The following is a 26343-nucleotide window of genomic DNA, read 5'->3' as shown; positions in this document are numbered from 1 at the left end:
TTCCAAGCCAGGCTTCAGCAATATGTGAACCATGAACTTCCTGATGTTCAAGTTGGTTTTAGAAAAGGCAGAGGAACCAGAGACCAAATTGCCAACATCCGCTGGATCATGGAAAAAGCAAGAGAGTTCCAGAAAAGCATCTATTTCTGCTTTATTGACTATGCCAAAGCCTTTGACTGTGTGGATCACAATCAACTGTGGAAAATTCTGAAAGAGATGGGAATACCAGACCACCTGATCTGCCTCCTGAGAAATTTGTATGCAGGTCAGGAAACAACAGATAGAACTGGACATGGAACAACAGACTGGTTCCAAATAGGAAAAGGAGTACATCAAGGCTGTATATTGTCACCCTGTTTATTTAACTTATATGCAGAGTACATCATGAGAAACACTGGACTGGAGGAAACACAAGCTGGAATCAAGATTGCCAGGAGAAATATCAATCACCTCAGATATGCAGATGACACCACCCTTATGGCAGAAAGTGAAGAGGAACTAAAAAGCCTCTTGATGAAATGAAAGTGGAGAGTGAAAAAGTTGGCTTAAAGCTCAACATTCAGAAAATGAAGATCATGGCATCCGGTCCCATTACTTCATGGGAAACAGATGGGGAAACAGTGCAAACAGTGTCAGACTTTATTTTTCTGGGCTCCAAAATCACTAGAGATGGTGACTGCAGCCATGAAATTAAGATACTTACTCCTTGGAAGGAAAGTTATGACCAACCTAGATAGCATATTCAACAGCAGAGACATTACTTTGCCAACAAAGGTTTGTCTAGTCAAGGCTATGGTTTTTCCTGTGGTCATGTATGGATGTGAGAGTTGGACTGTGAAGAAGGCTGAGCACCGAAAAATTGATGCTTTTGAACTGTGGTGTGTTGGAGAAGACTCTTGAGAGTCCCTTGGACTGCAAGGAGATCCAATCAGTCCATTCTGAAGGAGATCAGCCCTGGGATTTCTTTGGAAGGACTGATGCTAAAGCTGAAACTCCAGTACTTTGGCCACCTCATGCTAAGAGCTGACTCATTGGAAAAGACTCTGATGCTGGGAGAGATTGGGGGCAAGAGGAGAAGGGGACGACAGAGGATGCGATGGCTGGATGGCATCACTGACTCGATGGACGTGAATCTCAGTGAACTCTGGGAGTTGGTGATGGACAGGGAGGCCTGGTGTGCTGCGATTCATGGGGTCGCAAAGAGTCGGATACAACTGAGCGACTGATCTGATCTGATCTGATCAATTACTTCATCTGTGTCTGTGACAGCAGGGCAGAGAAGATGAGCAGGAAGGTGTACACATCTCCGCTTCAGCTGCGATGAGAAGGGAGGGACTGCTTGGAGGCAGGAGGAAAGAGAGAGAGACGTTAAAGATGTCTTTCGTGCCCCATTCGAAGTCTTCAATCACCCACCTTCATACCCTGGGCTGCAGTCCCAGCTACATGGTCATGCTCGCTTTTCCCTCCTGAAATGTTTCCATCTTAGTAAAGTCTCAGCCCAGACTTAGGTTAAAATGAAGCATAAAAGTCTGTTCTAAGAATTGATTGCCACAACCTGCTCTCAGGCAAACCTGGAATTCAAATTTATTAACTGTGTGGTCTAGGAACCCCCAGCTAAGAGATAAACATGAAAAAAAGGCTTAGACCTGGGGTATCTGGCAAAAGCCAAAGTACAAGCTCTTTGGAGAGTTGCTCTCAACCCAGCCAGAAGATTCCCTCTAATGAAGTCCTGTCAAACCTGACTTCGTAATCCAAAATTACAAAATACACAAGAACATCATCTACCGTTAGCCAGAATCAGGAGACATGTAAAAAGCAGAACAAGAAATCCCAAGAACCTCATGTAATAGAATTTCTGAACACAGAATAAGTAGATTTAAAATTAGCAAAGAAATAAAGAACTTAATACATGATAAAAGAACAAGGTATTTTCAAAAAGATAGGAGAGATTTAAGAGAACAGAATTTCTATAAACGAAAGATACTCAGTGAAATTAACAACAACAACAAAAACTCAATGGCTATATTAAAGAACAGAGCAGACATAACAGAAATAATTAGTGAACTAGAAGAAAATGTAGAGAAAATTTCCTAGAATAAGCACAGATAAAAGATCCTAAAAGAGTATTTCCTTATGGCCACTATCTGCCTATGAGATGTACAGCTGGGAGCTGCCCACAGTCAGAGCTGCTCTCAGAGCAGGAGGTCGAGAAAAATCCCTAGGGCACTGAATCGGTAGCTTGTTAGGTGAGAGCTCCTTTCCCCCATTTCTTCTTCTGAAGCAGCGCTCTTTTCCTTTTTCTCTCTTCCCAGATTTAGATCTCTCACCTAGTGGACACTGTAATAAACAGCACATACAATCAGCTTCCCTGATGGCTCAGCTGGTAAAGCATCTGCCTGCAATGCAGGAGACCCCAGTTCAATTCCTGGGTTAGGAAGATCCCCTGGAGAAGGGATAGGCCACCCACTCCAGTATTCCTGGGCTTCCTTTGTGGCTCAGCTGGTAAAGAATCTGCATGCAATGTGGGAGACATGAGTTCAGTCCCTGGGTTGGGAAGACCCCCTGGAGGAGGGAAAGGCTACCCACTCCAGTATTCTGGCCTGGACAGTTCTATGGACTGTATAGTCCATGGGGTCGCAAAGACTTGGACATAACTGAGCGACTTTCACAATGAGCATCATTGCTGAACAGTCAATGCCTGTGTTTGTATAGCATGTGGACAGGTATCTAGTAACATTATCATATATACACCTGTTAATGGTGTGCGTGTTCTGAAATATACCATGCCTACATAAATCAGAATTCCAGAAATTATGGTAGAACAGAGACTGAAGGCTGAACATTAAAAAGACCAGAAACACGACTTCAAACCTGACTGGGACAAGAAGTAACTGAGTAACTGCCGGGCAGTTCTCTCATCTAAGTTAAAAGGACTGAATGGCATATTTCTGGGATCTTTTCCTATTCTAATTCTCATACCGCTTACAACATTGAGAAGCTAACTAGTTTCATATTATTCATGTAGTTTATTTTGTAGGACAGGTCTCTACTCAGAGCCTACTCCTATTTACATTAAGAAATGCAGTCATCTAGCTTTCTGGACTGGAGCAGATCAGAATAACCGAGAAGTGAAAAATGGGCAAGAAGGGGTTCCTAGAATCAAATATATTGACAGTAGCTTAACAAAGGAGGTGAGAGGAAGATGACTGCATTAACAAGGAAAAAGACTGTACTACGAAGCCTAAAAAGAATGGCTATCTTTAGCCGTTTCCTGATAACGGATCAGATAATTTTACACACCTCAGTAGACCTTGAAGGCACCATTATATTACAACAATATATTGCTGATAACCTTGAGCAATCAAGAAAAGGTTAGCTTATGTTCAGTACACTCTATTTAAAAGCAGAAAAGTAGAAAATGCATTTTAGAAAGATTCCCATCAAGAAGTTAAAACATATCAAAAGGGTTTTAGATATCTGGAAAATTCTTTCCTATGGACTCATGCATGTACTCATATGTGTCTGCAATTATACAGAGAAATATTTATTAAATACATGTTCTGTGCAAGGTACAGTCTGGCTTGAAAAAGATCCATGAACTGCTTTTTAGAACCTTAAACATAGAAATCCTCATAACAACATACATAAAGGATGTTCAATCAGCTGTGAAGTATGTATTGACAGAACACAGAAGCACTGGTTTTCACAGTTAGATTTCCCGTGGGGAATTCTGCGTGCGAGAAGGGCAGCGGGGAGGGAAGGGAGACGGCTGGGAAGGGAAGCTTTCAAGCACCACCGAGGGGGACTTCCATGAGGGTTGAGAATCCGCCTTGCAGTGCAGAGGACACGATGCAATCCCTGGTCGGGGAACTAAAATCCCATGGGCCACGGAGCAACTAAGCCCACGTGCCGCACCACCGAGCCCGCGTGCCGCAAGGAAGGGTCCTGCGAGACGCAGCGGAGACCCTGCCTGCGCAACCACGATCTGATGCAGCCAGAAAGAAAAGTAATAAGAAACTAATAAAATTAAAAACAGGAACACCGAATGCTGGCAAAATACCCAAAACAGGAAAGGAGTTAAATGCTTCGCTGAGGGAGGAGAGGCCATGCCGCCCACTGGACGTGAAAGTCCTTCGTTGTCATGGGTCATCCAAGTCCACAGGGGACATCCAGTTAATGAGACAGAGGGCAAGGCAGGACCATCAGAGGGTTCAAGAGCTGAAAGGGAGCCCCTCCACACTCGCATGCACGAGCTCACAGATACACTTCTTTTGCAGAGGGCAAAAGAGGCCACGGGGCAAAACACTGCACCCCTGGAACACTCCCCTGCACAGAGGAAAGAGGGAAAAGTGTAACGATGGCTCAGACAGTGGCAAGATTAGCGTGTGAAAACACAATGTAATTATAAATTCTACAGATTACATTAAAGCAAGTCATTGAAATGGAAAAACATTTTAATAGAAAACTGTCTCATCTTGTCTTCTTAGTCAAATAACCATCATTTAAGTGTGAATGGACAGAGAAGCAAATATAGATCTGATTATAAATGTATGAATTTAAACACTTTTTTCCGAATGTTATTCTCTTGTATTTCTATTCCATTTAGAAGTTTTGAAGTAAAAAATGTTTATAATTATATTTTGAATTAAGAGTCAGAAAAGTGCTTAAGCCTAATGCTCACTAGAACTAGTTAAGTATTTCTAAGTCTATTAGGTCCTTTAAAACAAAAGTTATTACCAATATCTGCTATGTTCAGAGGGCTAGGATATTGCAGATTTACCCAGATAATACATCTTCCATAAGAAATTTAAAAAATAAACTGTTGAAAAGGCATTCATATTATCATTTCTTAAAGGGGAAGGATCCCTTTCAGAGTGATCTACATACACGTTCAAGACGGAATCACCAGCATAAGGCATGATAACCACATTGTTGTTAGTCCCCAGAAGGCAGGCATCACATCAGATCTTCCCTCTTCATTCCCCTTCTGCCTGCTAATCGTAAGTAACATTCTTGTGAATAAAAGAAAGTTTTGTAACAAGAGGTAAACAATATCCCAGTTCCAGTTTTCATGCCATAGCTGCCACCCCCAGTGTTTTTTCAGAAAGCAAAATCCTGATCCTGAGAAAAGCGGAGCCTGTTCTTGCAGGCTTCCACAGAAGCCTGAGACATGTTCTAGAAGCAAGAGACATGGTTACTAGGAGGTTCCATGCTGTGCACACCTAAGCACTTTCAAACAAGCACACCAAGATCAGAGTTACTAGTTAGACATTTTTTTAAATGAAATTGACCAGCTCTGTTTATCAATGTGTTAGATGTCCTGGCCTCTCATCAGTGGAATGCAGCTCAGCCTGGTAAGCAGCAGCAGGTACCTCCTGGCCACAGTCACCCAGCAGCCGGCACTAGCAAAGCAACAACATTCTCTTTGCTTTGCCTTCTCCTGCTCGGGGATTGACACCACAAGGGGGCAAGCACATCAAACAACAAAGTGAGCGTGTGAGCACATGCACGTGTGCGCACGCTTGTGGTCTGCACAGGCATATATTTCAAGCACACTTGATGGTTTGCTGAAATCTCGCCATTGCTGGAAACATTAGCAAATTATGAAAGAAAGAGAGCTGTAAATCTCTAGACATTTTATCAAACAAATATATTTCCTTTCCTATTTTCCTTCCCATTTCACATCTCACATACAAAATATTATGAGAGTTGGAATGACATTGATAAATAGGAAATAACTGACTTGAAGACATAACCTAAGATTCTGTCTATAATTCTATACACAAATAATGATTTAATAAACTAAGGAAAATTTTGTATCACAGTAAGAGGTTTTACTAGGTCAAGGTAATGAATGAAGCTGAATGCCGGCTAATAAAAACAAAGAATGCTGTTTTTAGCTTAGCTGTAATCCTGCCTACCAGCAGGAAAATAGGCCGAGTGACCTTTCCAGTCTGAAGATTTATGATGGGATTCCACATAATTCTAAAACTAAAGGTAAAATGAGAAGATAAAAATGCCTGGAGTCCTAGGAAACATTCAGAAGAAGGGTCACTAATCAGAATGGCAGGCGGGGAGGGAGGCTGTAACCGCTGTAAAGTCAGCAGCCTAAGTGAGGCAGAGCCAGCGGGACAGACACACCGGGCAGGGTAGGGACTGGAGACGGGGGACGAGAACAAGTATTGTGTCTGCACACACAGACACGTACACAGAGTAATGTGTCAATACACACACTCAAGCTCAAAAGCAAGAAGGAAAGCCCCTGGGGCCCCCATCACCCAGGGGTAGCTGTACGAGGCAGAAGGGCAATGGTATGAATTTGGAAGTCGGACTACGGTGTTTCAATCTGACTTCTCCAGTCAGTCAGTCAGTCAGTTCGGTCGCCTCAGACGTGTCCGACTCTTTGCAACCCCATGAACTGCAGCACGCCAGGCCTCTCTGTCCATCACCAACTCCCGGAGTTCACTCAAACTCATGTCCATTGAGTCGGTGATGCCATCCAGCCATCTCTTCCTCTGTCGTCTCCTTCTCCTCCTGCCTTCAATCTTTCCCAGCATCAGGGTCTTTTCCAATGAGTCAGTTCTTCACATCAGGTGGCCAAAGTATTAGAGTTTCAGCTTCAGCATCACTCCATCCAATGAATATTCACGACTGATTTCCTTTAGGATGAACCGGTTGGATCTCCGTGCAGTCCAAGGGACTCTCAAGAGTCTTCTCCAACGCCACAGTTCAAAAGCATCAATTCTTGTGCTCAGCTTTCTTTATAGTCCAAATCTTACATCCATACATGACCACTGGAAAAACCATAGCTTTGACTAGACATACTTTTGCTGGTAAAGTAATATCTCTGCTTTTTAATAAGCTGTCTAGGTTGGTCATAACTTTTCTTCCAAGGAGCAAGCATCCTTTAATTTCATGGCTGCAGTCACCATCTGCAGTGATTCAGAAGTCCAGAAAATAAAGTCAGCCACTGTCTTCATTGTTTCACCATCTATTTGCCATGATTTGATGGGACCGGATGCCACAATCTTAGTTTTTTCAAAGTTGAGTTTTAAGCCAACTTTTTCACTCTCTTCTTTCACTTTCATCAAGAGGCCCTTTAGTTCTTCTTCACTTTCTGCCATAAGGGTGGTGTCATCTGCATATCTGAGGTTATTGATATTTCTCCCGGCAATCTTGATTCCAGCGTGTGCTTCATCCAGTCCAGCATTTCTCATGATAAACTCTGCATATAAGTTAAATAAGCAGGGTGAAAATATACAGCCTTGACATACTCCTTTCCAAGTAGACTCAAGGGATTAGACCTGATAGACAGACTGCCTGAAGAACTGTGGACGGAAGTTCGTGACATTGTACAGGAGAGAGGGATCAAGACCGTCCCCATGGAAAAGAAATGCAAAAAGGCAAAATGGTTGTCTGAGGAGGCCTTACAAATAGCTGAGAAAAGAAGATAAGCTAAAGGCAAAGGAGAAAAGGAAAGATATACCCATATGAATGCAGAGTTCCAAAGAATAACAAGACGAGATAAGAAAGCCTTCCTCAGCAATCAATGCAAAGAAATAGAGGAAAACAATAGAATGGGAAAGACTAGAGATCTCTTCAAGAAAATTAGAGACACCAAGGGAACATTTCACGCAAAGATGGGCTCAATAAAGGACAGAAATGGTATGGACCTAACAGAAGCAGAAGATATTAAGAAGAGGTGGCAAGAATACACAGAACAACTGTACAAAAAAGACCTTCACAACCCAGATAATCACGATGGTGTGATCACTGACCTAGAGCCAGACCTCCTAGAACACGAAGTCAAGTGGGCCTTAGGAAGTATCAGTATGAACAAAGCTAGTGGAGGTGATGGAAGTCCAGTTGAGCTACTCCAAATCCTGAAAGATGATGCTGTGAAAGTGCTGCACTCAATATGCCAGCAAATTTGGAAAACTCAGCAGTGGCCACAGGACTGGAAAAGGTCAGTTTTCATTCCAATCCCAAAGAAAGGCAACGCCAAAGAATGCTCAAACTACCGCACAATTGCACTCATCTCACACGCTAGTAAAGTAATGCTCAAAATTCTCCAAGCCAGGCTTCAGCAATACATGAACCATGAACTTCCAGATGTTCAAGCTGGATTTAGAAAAGGCAGAGGAACCAGAGATCAAATAGCCAACATCTGTTGGATCATGGAAAAAGCAAGAGAGTTCCAGAAAAGCACCTATTTCTGCTTTACTGACTATGCCAAAGCCCTTGACTGTGTGGATCACATCAAAGTGTGGAAAATTCTGAAAGAGATGGGAATACCAGACCACCTCACCTGCCTCTTGAGAAATCTGTATGCAATTCAAGAAGTAACAGAACTGGACATGGAACAACAGACTGACTTCTCCACTTACTACCTAACTGGGATATTGACAGAAACTGCCCCATAGGGTTGACAAGGTTAAAACAAGTACACACACATAAAGAAAGCACTCAGTAAATGTGAGTGGACCTTACTACCACTAACCTTGTTAACCAGGCTGAAGAGATACCAGATAATGGCGATTTCAAGCACCTAAGGCGAAGTAGTCAAGGCTGGGATTCCACTGGGGCAGGGAGCTGACAGAAGCCACGAAATCCCGGTCCAGCCAGAAAATCTTGTGCCACCAAATGAGGGGTTCACATGGAAGAGGCAACTACCTCAGGCCTCGGGTGAAAAGACAGTCTTGAGCAATGAGAGCCCCTGGCCCTGTGCCGGCATAGACGTGGGGCTTGAAGGGCTCATCGCCCTGGCAGTGTGGCAGCTGGGGGCCCCAAAACGAATGGAGAAACCATCCCTTAAGCCCAAACAGGGCCAGCAGAGCCACTGTGAGTACCGCCAGTGACGCGGCCACAGTCCTGGGCTGAGTTTGTAAGCGGAGAAATCACACAGAACACCGAGCAGGACAAATAAAAACACTTCCATTCCTGGATGCATCCTGGCCAGAGCCATCAGAGAGGGAATACGAAAAGGAGCAGACTTCTTGCAGGAACGAATGCCTGAAGACAAGGAAATCGAGTCTTCCGTGTGCTGAGCAGACAGACCTGTCAGCTTGGGATTCTCTACTGTCACTCAAGAGCCCGGGAGAAGCAGGAATGATGGGAGGCACAGACAAGCTGAGAGAGCATCTCACCCACAAACCCCAAATCCAAACACACTAACACAGGCAGGAAAGAGCACCGACGAGGAGCATGAGATCCAAGAGACAGTGTTAGCTAGAGAAGGAGAAATCAGAAGGGAGCTGGGAACGTCCCTCAGTCGTGTCCTACTCTTTGTGATCTCGTGGACTGTAGCCTGCCAGGCTCCTCAGTCCATGGGATTCTCCAGGCAAGAATACTGGAGTGGGTTGCCATTTCCTTCTCTAGGGGATCTTCCCAACTCAGGGACTGAATCCGGGTCTCCTGCACTGCAGGCAGATTCTTTACTGTCTGAGCCACCAGGGAAGCCTCCCAAGCTTCCGCAACCCAGCCCCGAAAGTTGCCTCCAGTCATGAGTGGAGGGCTCCCCTTCCCTGAGGTTACAGGGCAAGAGCTGTGTTCTTCAGCTCCAGGGACAGCCCCCGCTTTCTCAGGAACCCGATTCTATCAATAACTCTCTCCCCGATACGTCACTCCTTTAAATCTAAGTTTCAACTGTGTAACAAAATATTACGTGTATGAATAAATTTCCTTATAACTTATAAGGAAAATCAGCAGTTCCTGCCACCCACCCGCACCCCCCGACAGTCCTGAACCGCCTTCAGATCTCTGAGCTGTCGTGTCTGGTATTTATCTTCCTATTTTTAAGTAATAAGCTGTGCCAGGGGACCTTGGGACAAGGCATCACTTTCTGGGCATGGCTCTTGGCCATTTGCCGTGAGACAATCCTGCCTTAACCTGGGAAGAAGACAGATTTGATGAACTGTCCCCATAACCCAATATGGTTGTTTTTGGAATATGAAGCCACCAGACTTTGGCCCATGCCATTCCCAAGAGATAATTTATGTAAATTACAAGGTGAGATGTTTTGCAACACTTTTATATCTTACTCTGTCCCATGGAATTTACCCATGCTTATTACTTATCCATTTAAGAACAAAATAAGCCACCCCTAAGTGCAAGCCCATGATGACCTGAATGGCATTCAAGTGGAAAGCCAGGTTGGTAGTCAGCAGGCCACCCCACCCGTGGGGAAGCAGGGACACCTCCACGTGCTTGAGCCTGGGCGTGAAGGGTCTAGAACGTGAACGAGCCTTTCCCCGTAACAGGGAGTAAGGGCGGGATTTACAGGTGAGGGAATGGGTGGGGTGAGGTCACTGTTTCAACTTCAGGGGAAAAAAAGAGAAAATTTCACCATCAGAAGGCCGAGAAATCAGCAGAGGTAGTATCTGATTATTTTACTTAATATTATCTTGATACAAAAACCTTGTTGAAAAACTTTTTACCTCATAATCCATCCGTCTCTTGGGAGCTCTAAATCTTTCACTCATTGCCTTATTTAAAAAAATAAAAAGCCAAAAGAAATAACAACAGCCAATTAAACAAAAACAAAAACCAACCAATCAAGTTAGGGCCTGAAAAGGAGAAAGAGGCTGCTCCTAACTGGCTCCAAAATATTCCTAAAGCATAGCCTTAGGTTACTTTTTTTCTTACTTTATCAATTTAGGACATGACTTCCAATTATGGTAGATAACAATTTAGTTCTTTGACTTGCCAATATCCCAATTACATCACAGGTTTTGTTAAATGAATGGTTGGTGTTTGTTATTATCGTGTAAATACATGTCTGCTGAGCTGCTCAGTACATTCCAATCACATTTCCTTTCTTGAATGTTTTGCTTCTTCTTGGAGTTTGTAGGCTTTTCATTTTATTGCCTATTCTTATTATTTTCTAAGACTCCAGTTTCTCAGACTCACAGACATAGAGAACAGACTTGTAGTTGCCAAGGCGGGGCAAGGTGGAGGAGAAATAGGCTGGCAATTTGGGATTCAGTTCAGTTCAGTTCAGTCGCTCAGTCGTGTCCGACTCTTTGCGACCCCATGAACTGCAGCATGCCAGGCCTCCCTGTCCATCACCAACTCCCGGAGTTCACTCAAACTGACGTCCATCGAGTCAGTGATGCAGCAGATACAAACTATTACATATAGAATGGATGAACAAGGTCTTCTCAGGTGGCACTTGGTGGTAAAGAACCCACCTGCCAATGCAGGAGACATAAGAGACTCAGGTTTGATCCCTGGGTCAGGAAGATCCCCTGGAGGAGGGCATGGCAATCCACTCCAGTATTCTGGCCTGGAGAATGCCATGGACAGAGGACCCTGGTGACCTACAGTCCATAGGGTTGCAAAGAGTTGGACATGACTGAAGTGACTTAGCACATGCACACACATACACTTTATAGCACAGGGAACTATACTCAAAATCCTATGGTAAACTATAATGGAAAAGAATATGAAAAAGAACATGTGTGTGTATGTGTGTGTGTGTATATATAGACACACACATAGAACTGAGTCACTTTGCTGTAGAGTAGAAATTAACACAACATTGTAAATCAACTACACTTCAATAAAATCAATGAAAGACTCTGGTTTCCTTGTAAAAATCTCTTATCTACACAGCATTAGATACCTGCTCTTCCCTCCCCCTCCCTTTCTGGAAACCTCTCTGTTCCACAGCCCTCCCCTCCTCTCCTGCTAGGCTCTCTAGGTGTCTAGCACAGCCAGCAACCCAGAACCTCTCCATGCCTCCAGCAGGTTCCTTTTTATTGGAAAGATGATTTGTCGAGAACCTGCCTGTCTGAAAATATAATTATTCTACGGCTACACTTGATTTGTAGTGGTGGACACAGAATTCCAGGTTAGAATGACTTTTTCCCTATGATTTTAAAAGGCACTATTTATTCCATCATCTTCCAGCTCTAAGCGCTGCTTTGAGAAGTCAAACAGGACTGATTCCCAGGCCTTTGCTCTCAGTTCTAGTCTCTTGTCTTTTGGGGTCGTTGTCAGATTTTTAAAAATTGGAGGATAACTGCTTTACAATGTTGTGTTGGTCTCTGCCTTACAACAGCTGAAATCAGTCTTATGTACATATATATCTCCCCTCCCTCCCACCCCACCACGCTAGCTGGTCGCAGAGTGCCAGGCTGGGCTCCCTGTGTCACACAGCAGCTTCCCGTCAGTCATCCGTGTTCACTGGTGTTGCGTTCCCTTAGTTCCTGATGGCAGGCCTGCCCTGGGAGGCTATTTTTATTCCTTGTATTGGGTCACTGGCAGGCCCTTCTGATTTGGAGACTCGTGTCCTGCAGTTCTGAGAGATTCATCTGTGTTATCTGTTTGACAATTTTCTCTTGTCTACTTCCTCTCTTTTGGAACTCCTATTAATCAGAGGTTGGAGGTCCTGGATTGATTTTCTCAATTTCCTATTTTTTCCCCCCTACTGTCCAATTCATTGTATGTGTTATTCTTTCTGAAAGATTTGATTTTATATTCTGACTCTTCTGGACTTTTTTTTTTTTCCATCCTAATTTTAAAGCTTCTGTTCTGATTGTTTATTTTAACAAGGTGGTAGCATATTCCTGTTTCAAAGATACAGCTACCTTCTCTTATCTTTCTGAGGATATTTATAAAAGCTTTTAATTTTTAAAGTATTTTTACCCTATGCGTTATCTGTTGCCTCTGATTTCGTTCAGTTTTCCTTTTATTTTGGGCCCTGTCTGCTATGTTGGAGAATTTCTTCAAATGTCTGGTGATCTGGGGCTGTCAATTTCTATTTTAAAGTAAGGTACCGAAATGCTGATTCAAAGGCCTTGCTGACTGCGGCCTTCACACTAGGACTCGCAGTGAGGTAGCTGGGGAGGTGTTTTTTTCACTGTTGTTGTTCAGTCCCTCAGTCACGTCTGCCTCTTTGTGACCTCGTGGCCTGCAGCAGAACAGGCTTCCCTGTCCTTCACCATCTCCCAGACTTGCTCAGACTCATGTCCACCGAGTCAGTGATGGGCTTCTTTTTACTGAGATTCCCCCTAAATGTCAAGTTCTGTCGGGTTCCTGCGGATTGCTGCTTAAGGAGTGGAGGGCGAGAAAGAGGAGAGATGGTCATGCTGGGAAAGGCGCGGGCAGAGTGCAGACAGTCTGACCCCAGTGCCTGGATCTCTCGGGGAGTGTGTCAGCAGCTGAATTTCTCCCCAGACTGCACATCCCTGTGGGGCTACAGCAGCTGTAAAAGGGCAGGGAGAGGACCTCCGGTCTAACTGCTCTGAATCTAGACGATGAATTAACCCCTCTGTCTTGACCTGCCCCTGGCCCTCCACAATACTTGTGGATCTCACATTGGGACCCTTCCTGGGGCTGCCCAGGGCACACAGCTCCTTCCTGACCAGTGCTCTTTCTGCAGGCTTTCTGTCCCTCTCCTGGCTCACACTTAACTCCCTTCTGCTAAGTCAGGCCCTCCTGCATCCACCTTCTCTCCTGCAATCTGGTCTCCTCTCCCATTCTCTCACAGGTTGACAACATTTGAATTCTTTGGCTGTCATTTCTGTGGGGTTTCTTTGGGGCTGGGAGACAGGCAGATTAACATGTTCAACTTGCCACATTCATCAAAAGCCTCTTTAATTGCCCCTTTGTCATTGGCTCCTTCTCATCAGCATCAAAAAGTATTTTGTTGCAGTATTTTGTATTTTATTGCAGTAAAAATATTTAACATGAGATCTACCTTCTTAACATACTTTTAAGGGGATGTTACCTTACTGTTGACTATAATTCATCATCATTAAAACCATCTCAAGTTTCTCCAACATTAAGGAAACTGAGAAGTTTGTTTTTTTTAATTAAACCTTTTATTTTATTTGGGAGCATAGCCAATTAACAATGCTGTGACAGTTTCAGGCGGACAGTGAAGGGACTCAGCCATACATACACACGCATCTGTTCTTCCCCAACCCCGCGCCCACCCAGGCTGCCACGTGACACCGAGCGACGGCACTGCGCTCTGCAGCAGATCTCTGTTGGCTGTCCATTTTAAACATGGCGCGTGCACATGAACTCCGAACTCCCTAACTATCCCTTTCCCTATCTTTTTAAAAATCACCTCTCCGTATTTATTTATGTGGCCAACTAGATCAAACCCAGGCCCTTGGCAGTGAGAGCTCAACAGTCCTAACCACTGAACTACCGAGGCATTCCACTCCCTTTTTTAAATACAACAGTATCATCAGTGGGAATTTGGTCTCCTTTCTTTTTGCCACACTGCACGGCTCGCGGGATCTTCCTTTCCTGGCCAGAGATCAAACCCAGGTGCTGGCAATAACAGTGCTGAGTCCCCCACCACCGCACCACCAGGGAATCCTCTCCTGCATTCTCTTTCCCTCCTGAGTCTTGGAATAGCTGCTCAGCTCTCACCTCTCCCTCAACACCCCTGAGCTTATCTTCTGTCACCTTCCTCCTACCCCCATCAATGTACTGGAGCCATTCTTGCAAAGGATACCCCATTAATAGCCAATGGCCCCTGCCCAGGCCTCACCTCACTTGATTCTTAGTAAGTCTGACACCCTGTGTACTCACTCCTTCTCAGAACGCTCCGTCCCTTGGCACTTTTGACCCTGGACCTCTCTGCAGTGGGAGGCACACTGCTTAGCGAGGCTTGTGTGGTACAGACTATACTTTCCATGCCAGCTTCACCTCTTGCCACACCATATTCAAGTTCTAGGCTACAATGCGTGCATGTGTGCGTGCGTGCTAAGTCACTTCAGTAGTGTGCAACTCCGTGTGACCCCATGGACTGCTAGGATTCTCTGTCCGTAGATTCTCCCGGCAAGGATACTGGAGTAGGTGGCCATGTCCTTCTCCTGGGCTACAACGAATCAGATTTCTTTCAGCTTCTAGATCAAGCCATGTCCTGTTTTTCTTCTGGTCTCTGTACTTCCCATTCACTTTTATCTGGCCAAATTCTGCCAATTCCTTATGTCTGTGTTAAATGTCTCTCCTTGTATTCCCGCTACCAGCAAGTTCACTGAACGGTACTGCAACTGCCTGCTCACTTGTCAAGCTCACGAGGATGAAACTCTCATCTATCCTTTACCTTCTTCAAAGCTTGTGTCACTAGAGCTTCCACGATGGCTAGTGCATGGGAGGCATCCAATAAATGTCAGTTGAGCGAATGAACAAAGACACAATCGCGAGAGGGGAAGCATCAAATACCTACCGAAAGACACTTTCTAGTATTTTCTCTGTAATGGGCCAGAAGCAAATGAATTTGGTCTACAGAAAAAGACTTGACACTCTAACCTAAATTCTTTTGGCTGCCCTTTCTTCCTATCCAGTCAGCGTATCTGACAAATGGTCACCACTTTTGGTACAAAAATCACCAAATGCAGAGTCAGAATATCAGAGCATCAATAAACCAGCTCCACAGGCTTACCAAAGGCCGACTGTCTCAATGTTTCAGTGTCTTTAAAACTTCTCTATAGATACCGCTGGGTTTTGAAGTGCTGTGAGAGTGACAACATCTTATTCTGGTAGTTCTGGTGTCACCTGGGTCACATACTAAAGACAGAAGCATTTCTGAAAAAGAGGCCGATGAGCTCTGTTGAGAGAATCCATTAGGCTGCTCAAACCATGAGTGTGGTAGACTCCAAAAAAGGAAAAACATATCCCAGCTCAAGCAAACTGGATTTCTAGCCTTCAACTGTCATTTAATGACTGTAAGTCAAGCTCTCAACACCTCAATGTCCCAAACACCTTCACTGTCACGCTGATAATGATTATACCTGGGAAAGTATCTTCTTCTGTAAGGCATGATGAGACATCTTTCAGGGCATGCTGACATTTAGTTACTTTGAATTGTCTCTAACATTTGACCACATTTAGCCTGGAGAATCTCATGGACTGAGGAGTCTGGCAGACTACAGTCAAAAGGTGACAAAGAGTTGGACACAACTAAAGAGACTTAGCACACACACAGCCACAACTACAGAAAACCTGCTTAGCTGCAAAGAGATGTTAAAGTTATGACCAACCTACACAGCATATTGAAAAGCAGAGACATTACTTTGTCAACAAAGGTCTCTAGTCAAGGCTATGGTTTTTCCAGTGGTCATGTATGGATGTGAGAGTTGGACTGTGAAGAAAGCTGAGTGCCGAAGAATTGATGCTTTTGAACTGTGGTGCTGGTGAAGACTCTTGAGAGTCCCTTGGACCGCAAGGAGATCCCCAGTCCATTGTAAAGGAGATGAGTCCTGAGTGTTCATTGGAAGGACTGATGCTGAAGCTGAAACTCCAATACTTTGGCCACCTGATGTGAAGAGCTGACTCATCTGAAAAGACCCTGATGCTGGGAAAGACTGAGGGCAGGAGAAGGGGATGACAGAGGATGAGATGGTTGGATGGCATCACCAACACAATGGACATGGGTTTGGGTGAACTCTGGGAGTTGATGATGGACAGGGAGGCCTGGCGTGCTGCAGTCCATGGGGTCGCAAAGAGTCGGACACGACTGAGCAACTGAACTGATGCTACATTCCTAGCTGGAAAAACCTAGAAAGAACTCTGCAGTTAAGTCTAGTCTCTTGATAATAAACCACCATGTGGGAAAAAAAAATTCTGAGCTCAGAAGGAAGAAAGGAAAGGTGTTGTGATGAACTGTTTGTCTAAATAGATATTTATTTCTACTATATTTGACTCTGTGCCCACAAAGAGAATTCATACATTTATAACTGAAAAATGTAAACTATAACTCTTCACAAACAAAAACAATCTCTCCATAAACAGATGCTCTAAGGCAGAGGAAGGGAGTGAGAAAGGAGGGTAAGACACTCCTGTGCTTGTCTTCTCCCAGAAAGACCCAACAGCAATTCAAAGACAACCCTACACAGGGTTTCAGAGAAGGTGATGGCACCCCACTCCAGTGCTCTTGCCTGGAGAATCCCACGGATGGAGGAGCCTGGTGGGCTTCAGTCCATGGGGTCGCTAAGAGTCGGACACAACTGAGCGACTTCACTTTCACTTTTCACTTTCATGCATTGGAGAAGGAAATGGCAACCCACTCCAGTATTCTTGCCTGGAGAATCCCAGGGATGGCAGAGCCTGGTGGGCTGCCGTCTATGGGGTCACAGAGTCGGACACGACTGAAGCGACTTAGCAGCAGCAGCAGCTAGATAGGGTTTATAAGCATAGGGGTCGTCCAGGACCAAGTGCAAGTAAGGAACGACTCCAAGACACACACGCTGCCCCAGTACAACCGAAACCCTGAGTACAGAAGGTACACTGGAGCAGCTGCCCATGACCTTCTCCTCTGGGCCATGACTCTGGCAAAAGTAAACTTCTGCCCCTGCACTCCTGCCAGAGCTTGGTTTAACCAGTTTTCACGTGTATTTAAATGTTAGAGAGCATGGAATTCACTCAGGACAACCACTCCCTCCTCCCATCACCATCAGATACACTTTCCCTGAAAGGCTGGCAGGAAACCCCACATCCAGCTGATAATGCGTGTCCTGGACAGACTATGAGCCAAGTATTAGCCCCAATATTCACACTGTTCCTTCCATCCTTTTCTTCAAAAATTAAACCACCTATATGAAAATACATGTTAAAAATCTTGCTGATGAGTACCCTGGACCCAGTCATTCCTTGGGTTTTAGTGAAAAGGAGCAGACAGATCAGTGATTAACTCAAAGCATCATATGGTTGACTTTTTCTGTGTTACTGAGCCCTTCTTAACTTTCAAAACCACAATCATTATGAACCTTACACTGTAAAATCACGTGACATATGCTGCTTCCATTGGCCAGACTTCTCCTTCCCCAGGTACCTGCCTGACTCTGACCTGGCTTCTCAGCTAGCTGAGACACCACCTCCCCCAATGACCTTTCCTTAACAAACCACACCCCTTCCCCAATTTCTCACAACAGTCCTCATACTGAATTAGGTATCCCTCCTCGGGGATCCAAAACTAAACTGTGCTTATGACCTTCACAGGAATAATCACACAGTACTCACACAGAACACATCTCCCCAACTCGCCTTTGAACTTCTCAAAGACAAAGATAGTTGCTCATCATTCTATTTCAGTTCATAGCACAGACATTCTAGTATTCAGCAGACATTCTAAACTGTGTGTGAGATGAGTGCATGAATGTATGAACAAACGGATGACGTTTACGCTTAGAATTCAGAGATGAGTCTTTAGAAAACATTTAGTCCATCCCACTCCATTCAAAGTTTCCTAAACAAGTATTTCCTAAGAGTTATCAGGGAAGGATGAACATTTTGCAAATGAAAACAGCATTAAATAAAAACCTTACCGGCAAAGTTCCAGGTAGAGATGCATCAAAAAAAGATACCAAAGAATTGGGAGGAGCTGCAAAGCAGACTTGAGATCCAGAAAAGAGTTTGGAGTTGGAGGCAATCTGGGCATGAATTTCCAATCCTACCACAGCTGCCCATTCAGGTTCACTAAGGAGGAGAACATAATGGTTAAGAAGTCATTAGGTTCAATCTATTACCATGAGTGAGTTTCTATGAGCTTAACCTGCAAATGTTACTAATACTTCCCACTTGTGCTTTTAACTTATTAAAACTGTATATTCTACTTTAAAAAATGCGTTACATTGTATTGGGTGACTAAATTAATAGCAATGCAAAATGAACACCAAGAAGACTGGCAAAGCAAGATTCATTTATAACATGGCATAAGAAGAGCTCACTGTGCAAACCAGCTAACAGAAAGGAAGAATATGGCATCTGAAAACAATTTAGAAATGGTTATCAGGTGGAGACTGCTTGGCTGACTTTAATGAGAAGCACCATTTTCTAAATTAACTGTCCTTTGTCAGTTAATCACTCAGTACATAAAGAAAGCTGATTTTGTGAACATTTTTAGAATTAATGGAAACAGGATTTTACCACTAGATAAATAATGGTAAATAAATAGTTGTACATCTCATTATTTAAAAAGGAAGGGAAATTATCAGTCATGTTTTGAATTTGTTTTCTAACAATGGTTTGCAAGTAAAGTAACCATAGTGATACAGATAAAATGGATTAGTACTAAATGATAATCTTCGGAATTCTGCACAAAGGAAAACATTAAATCATCACAAGTGGCTCCCCCCCCACCCCCGCAGGTTCCCCAAATCACTTTAAATTCCAGACATTTAGTGCCGGGTTCCTTTGCATGTTTTAAACTTAATTGCTACCAAACCCAAGAAGCTGCAATACTGCAGTTTAAATGCTACAATAATCTCTTATCTGGTCACTCCTACTCTGCTGGGTCTGTATGAACATCCATCCCATACACAGGTCTCCCTAGGTTCATCTAAGTGTGCTTATTCCATGGGTTATTATCAACCCCATGTATCCTGGGCAATCTGCAGATGGCCTGGTATACACATACTCTCTCCATATTCTGTCTGTTCCTATCCTGCTCTTCTCTCAAGCAATTTTCTCTATTATCAAAATTTTTATTTACATGCATTTGGTTTTGTTTCAATCATTTCAACACATGAAGTTCTGTATTTATAGTACTGGTGAATTCCTTATTTTTAAGGAATTTTAAAGCTTGCAATCACAAACTATAATTGAGAGGAATTAAACTAAGAAGTCATCAGAAATCTGCATTCACTAAAACCTTATTCAATGTTTTTTTTGCAGTTTCATTACATAAGCGAAAAAACTTTTCATTCACTTTTCACAGTGAAACAATCTAATTTAATGAAAAGAACAGAACCAGCGCTTCTGGACATTTTCCCCTCTGTTAAAAAAGAAAAGCAAAAATAACAGCAACCTAACTATCTCAAAGGAAAAAATGAATATTTGACACATGCCTTATGTTTCTGCACTTAAAAAGAAATCATTTAGGTCTTATATAGTGAAATATAAGCACCTGTTCAGAGGACATTGAGCAAAATAATCAACAGTCTCTACACAACCAGAGGGAAATCTCATACCGGCTGCATCTTCCTAGGTCTACACACACACACACACACACACACACACGTTCAACATGAAAGGCCTCCACAGATAGGTGGTGTTTTCTAACTCTAAGCCACCCATCCAGAACTTGTAGGTAAAGGCTCCTTTTTAGTATTAAAACACTGCTGGCCCAGTTGTGCTAAATACATGTCAGCTAAATAAGATCCCACTTCTACTGATACTGGGCTGACTACTAGTTAAGGTGACTGAACCACTCTTCTGTCTGTGAAACATTTAAAAAAACACTTGCTATTTTACACTCTCAAATTACCCAAATAAGGCTATCTGAAGACAGTGGTTTACATGTGGGATAGGGACTGATAAGACAGCCAGTTTCCTGTCTTTATTTAGGTTTCAGGGCTGCAACATACAGCCCAACACGTTCCCGCCCACCAGAACGTCCAGACTTAAGGCTGGGCTTTAAAGTGAAGTTGCTCAGTCGTGTCCGACTCTTCGCGACCCCATGGACTGCAGCCCACCAGGCTCCTCTATCCCTGGGATTCTCCAGGCAAGTATACTGGAGTGGGTTGCCATTTCCTTCTCCAGGGGATCTTCCCGACCCAGGGATCGAACCCGGGACTCCCGCATTGTAGGCAGACGCTTTACCGTCTGAGCCACCAGGGAAGTCTGTAGTGGCCATCATCTCCCAAGTCCCGCAGTTCTACCTCAACTTAAGTGGGCAATACTGGTATGAAATAGTATACCCTTTTCTCGGCTTCTGGGCTGTGATGTGGGGCTGCTGAGCCACTGAGCTCTGCCCTCTTTTCCCGTTGGACGTGGACCCAGTCGGAGGCCCTCTTCTCTGACAAGAACCGCAGCCAACCCGGGCGAAAGCAAAACGCCTTCCAGGACAGCACCAGCGCAACATGGGCGCCGCCATTGTCTCTCCAGAGTCCTGGTCAGGTGACACAGCCTCCCTCTGCTGCAAGGCTCTCTGGGAAACGTAGTTCTAAGAAATTAGATAAACCGCTCTAGACTCGGACCGGAAGACTACTATTACCAGAGAGCACTGCGACCGGAAGGCTTCGGGAACCAGGCGAAGAGGGGGCGGGAAGCAGAAATAGCCGGGAGAGTGGGAGGGTTTCTGGGTCGGAAGGTGTGACTCCTCCTAGCGGGGAGTTGGAGAGGTTTGTAGCTGTAAGCACGTGTGAGAGAGAGCAGGCCGTGCCAGAAATCGAAAGCTGAGAAACCTGGCTGGGATTTTATATACCAGTTAACCTGTCGGGCTGCAGTAAATGACCTTGACATCTCCGTAAAGACTTTCTGAACCGCCTGACTCAGTTCTTTTTTCTGCTTCCTTTTCCACTTCAGACACCAGTGTATGCATAACTGCAAGAAATAATTATTTGCATGCCAATATGCTCGGCATGGTTCTTAGACACGGGGGATTCAGCAGTGATCAAGGCAGATATAGCCACTATGTTCACGGAACTTACATTCTTGGTAGACTAGACATACAGAGAAGTTAAAAATAGGATGCTTTCACATAGACCATAAGGACTATATTTCAGCACAGGTTCTTGGGAGATAGACCTAGATTGAAACCTCAGGAACATTTAAAATTTTTCTTTTTGATCTTGGCCAGTGTTTGAAAATACTTTCCTTACATACAACGGAAGCCGTGATAGCAGATACCATCATCCCAGTGGACTTCTTTTTTTTTTTTTTTCCTGCTTCAAAATGCATCCCCTTCTTGAAACGCCCACTGATTTCTTGTATTTGAACATACAGTTTAGAATAGCTATTCCACCATTCTCTGTTAGATCACCCTATATTAATACTCCATATAGTGCTCGTGACTATCTGATGTTTATCTTCCATCTCCACAAGCTCCTTGAGAATGGGAAATTGGTCTGCCTTATTCAACACAGTATTACCAAAGTACAAAGTAGGTCTCTCAGAGATGCTTGTTGATTGAAGGAGTGGTGTGTGAAGAATGCATTTGACAAAAGAATGGAGTACATGCCCTTCAGAGTAGTAGTTGTGTGGGAAGGAGATGATGAAATAGTGTGGTGGAGGAGACAGAGAGAAATTGACCTCTGTGAGATAGATTAAGAAAGTAAGATTGGAGGACTTGGTATTGGATTAAATATAATGGTGGAAGCCTAGGGGAGGGTCAAGTAACTTCTGAATTTCTGGCTTTATACAACTGGATGGCTGATGAAGTTACTCACTGAGATAAAGAAATCAGAAAAGAAACAGGTTTGTCAGAAAATATGACTTTGGTTGCCTTGGAGACATATAAGAGGAGAAATCAAGTAAGCATCATTGATGTCTAACAATATTGAGCAGGGGGAAAAGCTGCATACTTCATATATGTCATATGGATAGATTTGCAGTTATTGATCAATAACCTGTTGATTGTGTATGTGTAAGCTCAGTGGTGTCCGACTCTTTTTGACCCCATAGACTATAACCCACCAGCCTCATCTGTCCATGGAATTTTCCAGGCAAGAATTCTGGAGCGAGTTGCCATTTCCTACTCCAGGGGATCTTCCCCACCCAGGGATTAAACCTGAGTCTCTCACATTGGCAGGAGAATTCCTTACCACTGCGAAGGCCCAACCTGTTGATTAGACATCTGTAACCTATGGTCTGTTTCCATTAATACTATTGTACAGTTATAATAGTATGCAATTTATTCCAACCAGGTAGGCAGCTTTAATTATTTTCATTAAAATTATTAAATTTTTCTATCCTTTTTATTTTTTCATTCGCTATCACGGATCCAAGTTGCTATACCAGAAGTATTTTCATATGACCGAAAATGAGAGAAATGACAGAGACTGTAAAGTAGAAGTGGAGATTGGTTTTAGAATTTACCTCTAGTCAATTATGGCTCTATCAGGTTCAGATCACTCTTTAGAGCCTTTACTAATATGTCTCCTCTGAGTTTCCCACCTTGCTCTGGGTAAACTTGCCTTCTCTTTCTTACTCAGCCTTCAGGTTTACCTGGCCCAGCCTCAGGGTCAAGGGAGTTGTCTCTGGTCATATCGTGGCTCCCCCTTTGATAGGATTGCAGAGGAGAGGGAGCATCCTGTATCTCAGAAGAGAGAATGGGCATCCTTTAGCCAGAAGGAGCGGAGACCATTGCCACCTTCCCACTGGTAATTAGCCTGCTTAGGAGGCAGTTCACTCCCTAGGGTGAAGGGTTTGAGGGTGTTTGGAAACCTCTGTAAGAGAGCAACACACCTAATGAAAATCCTTATTTCATGGGCAAAATGTGCTCTAATGGAAACTCATCTTTGTTTATGAGGTAATATTGTGCAGTAATAGCATATTCTGCCCCACCATTCAGTCAGTTCAGTTGCTCAGTCATGTCCGACTCTTTGCAACCCCATGGACTGCAGCACATCAGGCCTCCCTGTCCATCACCAACTCCTGGAGCCTACTCAAACTCATGTTCATCGCGTCGGTGATGCCATCCAACCATCTCATCATCTGTCATCCCTTTCTCCTCCCGCCTTCAATCTTTCCCAGCATCAGGGTCTTTTCCAATGAGTCAGTTCTTCACGTCAGGTGGCCATAGTGTTGGAGTTTCAGCTTCAGCATCAGTCCTTCCAATGAATATTCAGGACTGATTTCCTTTAGGATAGACAGGTTGGATCTCCTTGCAGTCCAAGAGACTCTCAAGAGTCTTCTCCAACACCACAGCTCAAAAGCATCAATGTTTTGGTGCTCAGCTTTCTTTATCGTCCAACTCATACATACATGACCCCTGGAAAGACCATAACTTTGACTAGATGGACATTTTTGGCTAATGTCTCTGCTTTTTAATATGCTGTCTAGGTTGGTCACAGCTTTTCTTCGAGGAGCAAGCCCCACCACTAGAGGGAGAGAAAATCCTAGGCACATATTTGATCCCTTCAACGAATGGAGACCTTCCAGCTTGATGTGTAAGACGCAGCCCTTTGAAAATGCCTCAGGAGCTGATGGCTCCCTTCTCCCCGCAGATGATCATCACCAGCAGTGCCCTTGTGCGTGGTCTGGTGCCTAGGAGCGCATTGTTTTTCCTCCTGTCTAGTCAGGGGCTCCCACCGAACTTCCTGCTGTGGGACCGTTTCTCCTGTGTTCCTCCTGCATGCCAACTCTGATATCTGTCAGAACTCTTACTGACAGCTCTCAAGCTGAGACAGCTATTTTGGTTTCACCGAAAAGGTGCTTGTCATCTGGAAGACATGGAGGTTTTCATTTTCAAGAAGCTCAGAAGGTTCCTAGGACAGGGTTCCTAGCAAAAACCTTTTCTTTGGGAGAGCCTCTCAGCTCTTATTTTATTCACATAATTGACACAGTACAAATAAATTTAGAACAGGTTCTTGAAAAGATATGTAAGCCAGGACAGGGTTTCAAGTTGTTACTTATAAATGGCAATGGTTAGGAAATATATCTAAAATAACATGTTTGGTTTTGTTAGTATTCTTCAGAGAGTCTTTGAACATCAGAGTTGGAACAGACTGGCTTACCTCTGTGCTTGCCTCAAAATCCTCAGGTATCTGTAGAAAACACATTGATTTCCAAACACAAATAATTTCTCCCTCAAATCTAAGTATTTAATTGCACTTCCCTTCCCCTTCTTTCGCTGGATTGAGATGGGGGAAAGATGTATAGAAACAATATTCTAGGATTTATAACTTCGTCAGCAACATGGGTACAATGTGAGGGAATGACACAAATGGCTCTGTTTCCATTTTTTTAAAACGAAGTAAACAATTTTAATGGAAACATTGAAATTTCAAGTAAAATTAAAAGGATTCGTTTGAATAATGTATCATAGCAGTCTATCTCAAAATTGACTTGAATATAATTCTGAATCTGAACGTTGTGTTAACTCACCTTTTATTTGACTAATGACTTCTATGGAAACAAAGGCAGCACTTTAAAGATATCTAGCAGAATAAAAAACAAAATGCCCCTTGCAGCCTAACAGACTGGGCGTGGATGGCTATCTGAGTATTTTTAAACATGGTTGTGCATTTAGTTCCTCTGTGCAACTGCTAGTTTCTATCTGTTCTACAGTTATAACAGCCAGCCTACTGTCTTGAATGTTACATCATGTAGGGAGGGAGGAAGGTCAGGATAAATTCTCTAAGGAATAAAAGTCCACTGCAGATGACGTACAGATGACAAAATCTGACAGCATCATTTTCAGGTTGGAAGTACACGGGCACTAGAGGAAGTCCAGTTTTTTGTTTTTTTTTTAAGCATTTTGAAAACAAAATTTCTTTTTAGAAAAACCACCTTATAGGTCCCAGTTGAGTGTCATTGCTGCTGCTACTGCTAAGTCGCTTGTCATGTCCGACTCTGTGTGACCCCATAGACGGCAGCCCACCAGGCTCCCTGAGTGTCATTAGGGGGAGAAAAATGCTGAGAACACATGCATTCTGGGAAATCGAGAGAACAGGATTCATTTCCTTTTATTTTTACCCTTAAGTCTGGATTCTGGTGATGTGGAGGGAACAATTGCTTTTTCTGGAAGATTGCTCTGAGCAAAGAAATCTATAACTTTTTCTTTCTTCCAAAGCAGGGAAATAGAACATCCTGTCCAGCATCTTAGTAGAAACAAAGTATTGTCTGGGGAAGACGGGACCAGGGCATCACCACCATGAGCCACGTCTGGTCCATGAACTGTCATCTCTCCACGCCCCTCCTTCTTCTAGATGGTCTCAAGGGATGGTGTGCTGTTTTCTCAGGCTTTTGCTTTTCTAGAAATCTGACTAATCTTAGAAGCAGTCAGGAATTATATGTAAGAAAGAAACTCCCCCTTTCGACATGCCCCTGACACAGCTTGCTTGAAAGAAGATACTCCTGAGCTGCTTTAATGGGCAGTAGAATCTGTGAAATTCAGCATGCCTGGAAGCTATGTGCTCAGATTCCCACTATGCACTAAGAAGCTCTGTCTGTTGTGTTTTGAAATTGGGTATTTGGTCTTTAAAATTATAGAGTTTGTACACACACACTTCTAAGTAGTATCTTATTTTAGGATCATGCACATATAATGATCAAAAGCTTTTAGGTTTCAAACAGATGATGTTTTTGGATGAGAGCTGGGTCTCTCAATTTTAAGTCCAAAGATTTCGAGGAGTACAATTATGATGGAACAGAGCTATGCCACCAAGATGCACAAGCTCTGATGACACTTTTCCCTCAGTAGGTGAACCCCTACTTGATAGGAAGGGAGGATGTATCAGAGTCTGCAAGGCGGTACAGAAGAGAACAGGTTTATCTTGCCCATGCTGCCAGGTAACTGGTGTCATTACCTGTGAGTATCTGGGCTGGAATCTCTGTATCTAGGCTGCCCTTGAACCAAGAGTGGTTGGGCTGCACGAAGCAGTAAAGGCTGAAACCTTGGTGGCGGAGCCTTCAAGGGTCCCTGCAGTTCAACGTATG

The 26343-nt window shown here is 43.7% G+C and overlaps 1 protein-coding gene across 1 annotated transcript in view; it reads right to left on the bottom strand.

The window, feature by feature from the left end:
- Positions 1-20871, bottom strand: part of GATB (glutamyl-tRNA(Gln) amidotransferase, subunit B) — a 101944-nt gene extending 81073 nt beyond the window's left edge. The window contains exons 1-2 of the mRNA XM_010840749.1: positions 20661-20871; positions 18288-18438 (exon numbers count right to left, since the gene is read on the bottom strand). Of these exons, the coding sequence (XP_010839051.1) occupies positions 18288-18438; positions 20661-20836 (327 nt within the window). The 5' untranslated portion in view covers positions 20837-20871. The remainder of the gene's footprint in view (positions 1-18287; positions 18439-20660) is intronic.
- Between the last annotated feature and the right edge of the window lie 5472 nt (positions 20872-26343).

Source organism: Bison bison, unplaced genomic scaffold (genome assembly GCF_000754665.1).
Source record: "Bison bison bison isolate TAMUID 2011002044 unplaced genomic scaffold, Bison_UMD1.0 scf7180017864146, whole genome shotgun sequence".
NCBI lineage: Eukaryota > Metazoa > Chordata > Mammalia > Artiodactyla > Bovidae > Bison > Bison bison.
The sequence above is the reverse complement of the archived record's forward strand: the minus strand, read 5'-3'. Positions and strand labels throughout refer to the sequence as shown.